General features: G+C 40.2%; 1 protein-coding gene across 1 annotated transcript; it reads right to left on the bottom strand.

Moving 5' to 3' along the window:
- Positions 1–7996: 7996 nt before the first annotated feature.
- On the bottom strand, positions 7997–9927 carry LOC145588725 (uncharacterized). Its single transcript, XM_081645336.1, has 4 exons — positions 9715–9927; positions 9304–9666; positions 8669–9192; positions 7997–8444 (listed from the first exon to the last, which is right to left on the bottom strand). The coding sequence occupies exons 1-4, from the start codon at positions 9925–9927 to the stop codon at positions 7997–7999; spliced, it is 1548 nt and encodes a 515-aa protein (XP_081501462.1).
- Positions 9928–10698: the final 771 nt, after the last annotated feature.

The following is a 10698-nucleotide window of genomic DNA, read 5'->3' on the forward strand; positions in this document are numbered from 1 at the left end:
AGGTTCATAATCTACTTTGGTCAATGTTGGTGAATTGTACATATAAAAAGCTAGTAAAGTGCCCGTAAATGAACCATAATCATATTGTTAAATATATAGATAGTTGTCTGGTATACAAAAACCACTAAACCACTATTTGTTAAATCATATTGTTTCAATTCATATGCTCCATGTACTCGTATATTAAATAAATAGTGGTTCGGTGGTTTTTGTGTTATGTACTTGTGTGGGAATTTTAAATTTCTTAGAAATTGTTTATAAGTATCGTTTGACTATATAAATTATGAATTTCATTTTCTATCTGTCCAAAACAAATACTAATTAAAATTTTTGGTCAATATACTAAATATTATAGTAGTCAAAATATTGATTCAAATACCGTGATTTGTTAATATGGACCACATTTTTGGGACGGGTGGGCTACATGTATATTTAGTGTTCATTATAAATTTTTCTCCTTCCAAAAGTAGTAGTGGGTTATTAGATTATATTGGTAGCTTTTCCTTCCTAAATCTTTGTAAATAAACATTCGTCATAACTTTAATGTGAAAAAATCATTGATTCACATAACGAGTTCTAAGGGAAGTACTAGTGAGTAGCCCGGGCGTTGTTCCGGGTTGTTACCGTCATAGACGTGTAATTGATAAAAATTTTTTAAAGACTTTTCAAAATTGTAATTGTTATTGTTAAGCCAAAATTGAGTTTTTCTTTGAATATTTATTTTTTTATTTTTTAATTAAACCTTTTGGTTTGCACTTATATGAATTTTTTTCCATATAAATAGCATAGTTGATATTAGCTTAGATGGTTAAATGGTCATATATGTTAAAAGAGGTTGAGGGTTCAAACCTTCTTATTCTTGTAACATTGTTTGAGTGGTTGCTTGGGTGATGTGGCATTGTTTGAGTGATCATGTGGTCATGATATATGTTGGGAAGATGACGTGGCGCAACAAAATATGGACCACGTGGCACATCGACGTTTTTAGGAACGCCTATAATATATTGGTACACAACAAGGGTATAATGGTAAATTAGTACAACAAAAGAAGGTGATGGGACCACACATTGCCATTTTAGTACCATTACAACTAATCTATACTTAGTATTTAAAAACTATAACCAAGAAACTATGAAAGACACATGTCCTCATCTATTCTATTACACTTCTCTAACCATAGTGCCACATGTCATCTTACACTATTAATTTTTTTATACCATTTTTTTTAATTCTTTCATTAAACTTATACTTAATCTTTCATACACACTTCATCTCTTCATCTTCATCTCTCCCCTTTAATTCAACCTTTTCCTATTCTCTCTTTAATTTTAGCCCTTCCACCTTCTATTTAAGCCTTTTTTTCGATTAAAGTTCCATACTTCTTATTTCTTTAATCATGTTTCCGATTACATATTATACCCTATAATGACTTACTGATATTTCTTCACTTATCTCTCAATACAATTTTTTATGAATAACCCGTGCACTGCACGGGCCAGAAGGCTAGTTATTATATGATTACACTACCAATGACATGATTTCACAACCTAGTGGTACATATATTAGTTTCAAAATTATACCATTTTAACAATCTTTTGTACCATTAAAATCATTAGTAGTACTATTCTACTATCAGTGGTATATTTCACATCTCAATGGTACCAATATTAATTTTTAAAATATTTACTAATTGTAGTGTTGTGTACCAACAAATTCATAATGATAGTTATGATACTATACATTACTACTTGCTAAATTCACATAGGGTAGGCAAGTTTATATAGACCTACCAATTGTGTGATTTGGATCAATTTCGGGTTACATTGATTCGGATTTAATTATATCAAATCAGCTCTACAATTGGATTGGATTTTAGGTAAAATTGCATCAATTTGGATTTCGGGGTTAGGTTGAGACTTCAAGTCAATATCATAATGGGTCAAATCTTTGGACGCTTTGGTAATTGTTATTGTTATTACTACTACTTTCATTACATACTTGTGTAACTTTTAAATTTTTTATTCCTCACAAATATTACTCAAAAGTATTTGGGGAAGAAGCATACATATTTTGTACTAATGTTGGGTTATATTTGAAAATATAATACTCCATCAATATATACACTAAATTAGGAAGCAAAATAAAGTTTGAATAGATATATTAAAAATGCAAAAAAATTACACCCTACATTACTTGATGTTTACAAAACAAAACAAAAAAAAAAAAAAAGTTTCAAAGCAAATGAACACTTTCGATGTAAAAAACTCTACTTTTTCCCTAGAATAAAAGGACTCTTTTCCACTCCACTTTGAGCCTAACAAAATCTATACTAAGTGTTTCTGTCTGAATCTGATTTCCCCAAGAACTCGGACCTGAGATTCTGATACTCCTATCGGCAAGCTGAGAACCTACACAATGAGAAGAAGTTAGCTAACCCCGGGATGGTCCGGGGATAACCACTCCGATGACAAAGTCAGAAAGTGCTTAGGAGAAGAAGATAAGTAAGAGAGAGAAAGTAGAGAGAGAGAGAGTAATTAATATCCTCATTAATGAGGTCTTACCTACTATTTATAATGATCGACCTTGACAGGTGGCTCTCATCCATGCAAAGCCTCCTGTGCCAAGTGTCGAGCTTCTGTTGCCACGTGCCGAATTCCGACAAGCCGATATGTCTGCTTTCTGGCGCATATCGGCGCCTTCTCACAATTGTTCAAAGTTTAGTCACGTGCTTTTACAAGATATCGGTCATACCCAGATATCATCCCATACAATTAGCCTCCCAAGTGAGGACGCATGATCATACATCATCGTTCTCAGTTAATGTAGCCAATAAACTTAACCTAACTAGACAAATTTTGGGTTCCACTTCTCATTTTTCAAATTTTACCTTATGTTGGAAGTTTCATGTGATAACGTTTCTTGTACTCTGTCAAGCACTGTGCATTAACAAAACTTTATTGCTGACCTTGTCGTTGCTGCAGTTCGTTATACCCGCTTGGATTATACTCAAACACTGCATCGGATGAAGCTTGAGGACACCTTAGAGACTCACATTTTGTGCTGAGAAGATTTATTTTAATTTATTATTATTAATTTTTTGTTGTAACTTTCAGGACAACTTTTGTATAGTTTTATAATCCCATATTGTATCCATTTGCTTTATCTTTGGCATTAGCTTTTAAATTTATACTTTTTATACCTCCTCGACGCATTACTTTGTTAAATTCTAGTGACTCCTTTTGTTCCCCCCCCCCAAGTGACCTTGTGTGCCGATAGCAGACAAGGTCTACTTGTTACAGAATATATGAGAGCGAAAAACTCCGTTTTCCCCCCAAGTGACCTTGTGTGCCGATAGCAGACAAGGTCTACTTGTTACAAAATATATGGGAGCGAAAAACTCCGTTTTCCCCCGCAAGTGACCTTGTGTGCCTATAGCAGACAAGGTATACTTGTTACAAAATATATGGGAGCGAAAAACTCCGTTTTCCCCCCCAAGTGACCTTGTGTGCCGATAGCAGACAAGGTCTACTTGTTACAAAATATATGGGAGCGAAAAACTCCGTTCCCCCCCCCAAGTGACCTTGTGTGCCGATAGCAGACAAGGTCTACTTGTTACAATATGGAAGCGTAACCCACCCTTTTTTTTTTTTTTGAAGCGGGAAAATTAGTACACGTGTCGTAAATCCTACCGCTACTTTTTGAAATTAGTTGTTGATTCAGCGCCGTTGGATTTCTGAACCGCCTTTCACCTCAACTGACTTTTCAGTTTCTTCTTTTAGATCAAAATTCCGCCATTTTTCATTTCATTTCTCATTTTTCCAAAGCTTTTTCTCAGTTTCTATTGTTCTTCAACAAAAGGTTTACTTTTCTGACTTTTCTCGATTTCGGTCTACGCTTCTCAGTATATTCGGCGTGCTTTTCTTCTTCGTCACTTCTCACCTTTAAGTTCATCGTATCAACGACTTTCGTCGAAGGTATTGCCGCTCCCTAACCTCTTGATTTTGCATGTTTGTTTTATTTTCTCATTTTTGAATTAAATGTCTGAAGATAGTGTCGAAGAGAATTTCCCTAACCTTAGTACTGCTAGGCGTCGTTTAATTAGACAATCCCTAGGCAAAGAAACCGGTAGTAACCAGGGTAATTCATCTTCCCTTTCTGATAATATTGATTATCCATTTGAGACGTTATCTTCTGAAGAAGAGAAACGTGCCTTTATGCTACATAGGACTATTGCCCACCGCGAACGTGCCTATTATCCCACTAACCCTGATATTCCTGCCGATACTGAAATTCTTGACGTCGAGCCTGTTAGTGTCCGTTATCACTTACGCAGCTTTGCTGGGAAACGCTATTTTAATCAATACGGCACTAACGTTGGCAATATAGGTATAAACACCACGCCAAGGGTAAAGAGAACCAGTTATCAGCCTCGAGCTGCTGCCCGTGAGGCTGCTGAGGCCGCCAAAGCAGCTAAGGCAGCCGAGGCCGCTAAGGCAGCTGAATCCAGCAAAAGACCTGGGCAAGGTCAGGTTGTGAGTTCTTCCGAAGAAGAACCAGTGGCTGATATCCCTGCAAACCCTCAGGAAGGCCCGTCATCCCCAGTTCATGATTCAGCCGTCAACTCGGTTTTAGGAGATGACGAGACTCAAGAAGGTAGTATCAACAATGAGAGCAGGGAGGACATTGTTGACATGACGGCAGAGGTTATCCAGGAAGAGAACCTGGACGAGGGCTATAACTCCGAAACTGACGGAGCTGAATTCCGACAACCTATTACCCTTGCCAGAGATGGAAAAGTGGCCAAGGCAAAAATAAATGACGATTTTAGGAAAACGGCAATTGAAAAAGATTGCTGCCGTCGCGCTAAGAAATTTTTCAACTTACCTGACGGGTATGAGCTGTCAATTCCCCCTTCTGGAGCCTCGGTATTAGATTGCCCAGCAGGTCCCGTGGCCGTTTATATGAAGCATTTAGACTTCGGCCTTCGCTTTCCTCTACATCCCTTTGTGGCAAAAATCCTGAAGGCCTGGAACGTCTGTTTAGTTCAAGTTACTCCTCCCACTATTCGGGCCGTTATTGCCACCATCTGGGTCATGCTATATCGAAACTATCCCCTAACCCTTAACGTTTTTAGACGACTTATTACTCTGAAGAGAGACGGTCAGTCAGATGGGTGGTGGTCCTTGTATACCCAACCTCACAAATATACCGTCCACCCCAAACTGACAAGCTGCAAGGGCTGGCAAGTGAGGTTCTTTTTCATGTCGGTTCTTGAGGACTTTCCTCTAAGAAGAACCTTTTACCAGCCTCACCCTCGTTTTGACTCGATTCCCGGTAAACATGAAGAGAGAGCCGTCAATCATTTTGACGTCTCAGAATTTGATGAAGGTGACGACAAGGTCCGCATAGTTCCTAAGGTGTGGGTGCCGAATGTGAGTTACATTCTGGGCAACGCGCCGTTGTCTCGTGTCGGTCTCTGTTGGACTGACCATTATGGTACTGTTTATTTTATTGAATTTTTCTTCCTTCTTTTTCTTTTTTTTTTTTTTAAATTATCTGTACCTAGCTGATTGAACTTATATTCTTTGCTCTCAGGTATTGACAAGTTGGAGAACAGGCAACTCGGCTTATCTTCCGACGGGAGAAGAGTTCTCAGACGTTGCCCTAAAGCTTCAAGCCCCTACGATACTCTTGCTACCGTTTGCGGCCGCGCTCCAGCTATCAGTGCCAAAAGAAGAGCTGAGATCATGGCCGATGACAATGCCAAGAAGAGAAAGACGACATCTTTGGCCAATCGGCGAGGTGGAATTGTGATCTCCAGCCCTAGGCAATCTGAAGGGCGTGGTGGGAAGAAGAAAGACAATTCGGAGTCCGAGAAGACTCCACCCATCACCAAAACTAAGAGCCCTGAGGCCATTGTGAAGAAGGTTGTTCAGGGGATTGAGATCGAAGATCTCACTTCTGCCGAGTCCCCTCGTCAGCTTCAGCCAACCGTGACAGTTGCCCCTACTACGGTTGGCTCTGATTCAAGCATTCCGGCCCTGACGTATCGATCCAATCAATGGATTGAACGAGTCTCTGGAAGGTTTCCAAACGAAGTTCTAAAAGGCTTCGCCGTCCCTGCTGGTCATTCCGGAGACCGTTGGCAACCCAACATGGATGTCGGCCGGAATGAGTCTATGATTACCGATGACCCAATGCAAGGTGGGAATCTCGATTATCGGCTTTTGAGCATTCTCACTCTGCCGATGGACAGGTCTGCTGGTCCAATCGGCCCCCTTGCTGCTACTCACATGCATAACATGATGAAGGTACCCTAACCCTTCCTTTATATATTTTTGCATTTGGTGTACAGCTTTGATAAAGACTTATTCTGTTTATCCTTTTCTTAACTGTTCATATATTTTGTCATATATATTTTATTTTATCTTTTTTTTTTAGGCTGTCATGTCTGGTACAGAGCTCGTTGAGATGTACCGTTATTATCAGGAGAAACATCATCAGGCCTCTTCCAGCCAAACTGCCATGCAGGAAATCATCCGCAATGCTGAAAGAGCCTTAGATGACTTGAAGAAAATAAAAGAAAAAGATGACAAGGAGATGTCGGAGCTGAAGGTTAAGGCGGAGAAGGTTGTCAGTCTTGAGCTAGAGGTGCAGAGTCTGAAGACTCAGATCACCGAGAAGAATAAGGCCATTGAGCGCCTTCCCTCGGTTAAAAAAGATCTCCGGGATGCCAGAGTTAAAATTAAGAGTCTTGAAGAAAAGGCTCAAAAAATGGAAGCTGACAAACCTGGTATTCGTCAGAGAGCGATTGGCCGTTATATAGCTTCCAATGAGTTATGCTCCAAGGGTTTCGATGGAGGTTGGACGGCTGCTCAGAGATATGTCGCCCACGCTGCCGGTTGGAAGAAGGAAGATTGGGCTAAGGTTGAAAAGGCTTTCAACGAGGAAGCCTACAAGATCCCTTCCGGCTTCGAGGCACAGCAATTCTCTGAAGAGGACTTGTACAATCTGGTGCCAAGTGCTGATGACGACCCCAATGATCCCAGCATTTTGGATTCCCCAGTGCCTGAGAATGCACAAGCTTGAAGGGGCGGGCAGTCATCACCGACATCTTCTTGTGGGTCTTGTATCATTGGACCTTATCAGCTATAACTCTCCTTTTATCGTCTTTTGTATGTTTCAACATTTATTTTGACAATGCTGTTTTATCGGCATATACCTCTTTTTTGTGGTGATGCCTGTCGATTGTCAACTCTGTTGTTGTGTAAACTTAACTTATTTTCATTATATTCTGCCATTTATCAGTTGTTTACAAATTTAAGCATCTCTTATCATACTAATTAGGGATAAAATACATAAAGCAATTCACAAAAAATAGGGATTTACTTGACACCCAGCAGAGAGTTGTCTGATATTTGACAACTTCCAGCAATTATCAAACTTGACAATATCATAATCATACTACAACGGCCTTAACAACTATCACGTAATAATTACCAAAGCATAATATCTATCTCATTTAAAAGTTACGCAAAAATTATCAAAGCGTGATATCACTTAAAAATTATCAAAGCATGATATCTATTTCATTCCTTACTCCCCCCAGTGTACATAGTTTGTATTAGAACTATGTATACTAGGTAATAATCATCTGTTGCTGGTCCAGATTATACCATTGGTCACCTACTGCTTTGTTGTTTTAGCCAGTTAGGTACCCTCTCGGCGATCACTTTCTGAGCTACGCCTCATATCGGCGTATACTCGAATTTATTTTGCCGGTATTATATTTTGAACCAGCAACCTCGTGAGTTAACGTATACAACTGATCAGGTTGTATATCTATTAACTTCACGGAAGCGGTTTTGAGCTGTCCATCCCATTTAACGTTGTTCTGTTAAATGGAGGATGCCTATTTCCAACACATATTGTCTGAATATTTCTTCATTCATCACTGATACCCTTTTTGATATCAGCTTCACATGAAAATTGTACGTTACACATAGTATTTCTTCAATACAGCCGAGTTCCATACATTCTTCAGGGGTGCCCCATCCAAAGTTTCTAGATAAAACGATCCTTGGATGACGACATCTCTAATCCGATAAGGTCCTTCCCAACTTGCAGTCAGCTTTCCATCTTCATTTCCTTTACCGGTTGCCGTTGTTCTTCGCAGTACCAGATCTCCCACACTTAACGGCCGATGAGATACTCTTCTGTTGTAGGCCCTTGACATTCTTTCCTTAAATGCAGCTGACTTAACTGCTGCTTTTTCTCTGAGCTCTGGCAAGAAGTCTAACTGTTGTCGTAGGAGTAAATCATTTTGGTCTTCACAGTAATGCTGAATCCTGAATGTCGGCAACCCAACTTCTGCTGGTATGACTGCTTCTGTTCCAAAAACTAAAGTATAAGGTGATTCAACTGTGGCCTCTCTAATTGTTGTCCTGTTTGCCCACAATATCTCTGGTATCAAATCTGCCCACAAACCCTTTGCATCTTCGATCTTCTTTTTAATTGCCGTTATTATTTGCTTATTTGCTGCTTCTGCCTGGCCGTTAGACTGTGGATGGCATACTGCTGCATAAGCAAATTTCACCTTGTACATCGTTAAGAGATCTTTGACTCCATCGGCAACCCAAATCTTGTGAAGATGCTTTTTCATATAAACTTCTTCACTTCTGATGCCGTTATCTTCGCTACCGGTTCTGCCTCAATCCATTTTGTGAAGTAGTCAATCCCCACTATCAGAAATTTTCTTCCACCCGTGGCCGATGGGAACGGGCCTACTATATCCTTTCCCCATTGGGCAAAAGGGATTGGATTTAATATCGGAGTCAGGTCGTTAGGGGGCAAGTTGATAACTGGGGCAAACTTTTGACACTTCTCGCATTTTTTAACATAAGCTATTGCATCTGCATTCATTGTCGGCCAGTAGTACCCCCTTCTCATTGCTTCTCTGGACAAGGCTCTTGCTCCGAGATGGTTACCACAGCTACCCTCATGCAATTCTTCTAACAATCTTGCTGACTCAAAGTCCGTTATACACCTTTGCAATGGCAGTGAAAACCCCCTTTTGTATAACTGGCCTTGGTACATGACAAACCACACACTATCTTTCCTCAATCTTTTCAACTCCCCCTTATCCATCGGCCCTGCACCATGAATGAGGTATGCTAGTATTTTATCATACCACTGGTCCCCAACATCAACACACAGAATTTCTGCCGACACAACATCTACGCTTCTCTACCTTAAAATCTCCACAATGACCGTCCTTTCCAAGTCATTAAAACTTGAACTTGCCAATCTTGCCAGCGCATCTGCTTGAGCATTTTTCAATCTCGGAACCAATTTGATCTCAAAGTATTGCAACTGCGCTGCTAACTGCTTCATCTTCTCCAAATACTTCACCATTGCCGGCTCTCGAGTTTCATACTCCCCACTGAATTGACTTGATACCAGCTGAGAATCAGTTGTTAAAACCAGCCGTTTTGCCTCTGCCGCTATTGACAACTGCATTCCAGCTACTGCAGCTTCGTACTCGGCTTCATTATTTGTTGCCTTGAACTTAAACTTCATGGAATATTCAAACATTTTCCCGTCTGGGGCCGTTATCACAATTCCAGCCCCTGCCCCCGTTGCTGTAGCTGAACCATCAACTGATACCTGCCATGTTCCCAATTCTTCCTCTTCATCGATGTATGTGGTTTCAACAATGAAATCCGATAATGCTTGAGCCTTAATTGATGTTCTAGGCTTGTAACTTATTTCATACTCCGACAACTCAACTGCCCATGCCAGTAATCTACCAGATGTATCCATTTTATGCAGTGATTTCTCTAAGGGGTGATTGGTTAGCACCTCTATTGGATGTGCATCGAAGTAAGGCCTCAACTTCCTAGCTGCCACTACTACTGCTAACGCCATTTTCTCTATCACTGGATATCTGCGCTCTGCCGCATTCAATACATGACTAACAAAGTATATCGGCTGCTGTCGCTTCTTCCTTTCCACTAACAAAACGGCTGCCACCGTTTTTGGCGATGCCGAGATATATAATTGCAACACTTCTCCCTTCTCGGGACTGGCAATTGTGGGAAGAGATCTAAGATGATTCCTTACTACTTCCAGGGCATCACTTTGTTCCTTTCCCATTCGAATGCCTTATTCTTTCTTAGTATCATGAAAAACGGAAGTGCCTTATCAGCTGACTTGCTGATAAATCTGGTTAATCCTGCCATCCTGCCAGCCAGTCTCTGTATATCACGAATGGTTTTTGGTTTTTTCATTTGAAGTACCGCATTCACCTTATCTGGATTTGCATCTATTCCCCGTTCACTGACCATAAAGCCCAAAAACTTCCCTGATCTGACCCCAAACACACACTTCTCCGGATTCAGCTTCATCTGGTATTTCCTTAACGTCTCAAATGTTTCCCTCAGATCCGCTATATGGTCCCCTTTTTCTTTACTTTTCACTATCATATCATCCACATACACCTCAACATTCCGACCTTTCTGCTTCTCAAATATCTTGTCCACCAACTTCTGATAGGTTGCCTATGCATTTTTCAACCCAAATGGCATTGCCTTATAACAGTACACACCGACATCTGTTATAAAAGCCGTTTTATTCCTGTCAGCCTTATGCATGCTGACCTGATGATATCCTGAGAATGCATCCAGAAAACTAAGCATT

The sequence above is a fragment of the Chenopodium album genome, chromosome 17, assembly GCF_948465745.1.
Source record: "Chenopodium album chromosome 17, dcCheAlbu1.1, whole genome shotgun sequence".
In the NCBI taxonomy this organism is placed as follows: domain Eukaryota; kingdom Viridiplantae; phylum Streptophyta; class Magnoliopsida; order Caryophyllales; family Amaranthaceae; genus Chenopodium; species Chenopodium album.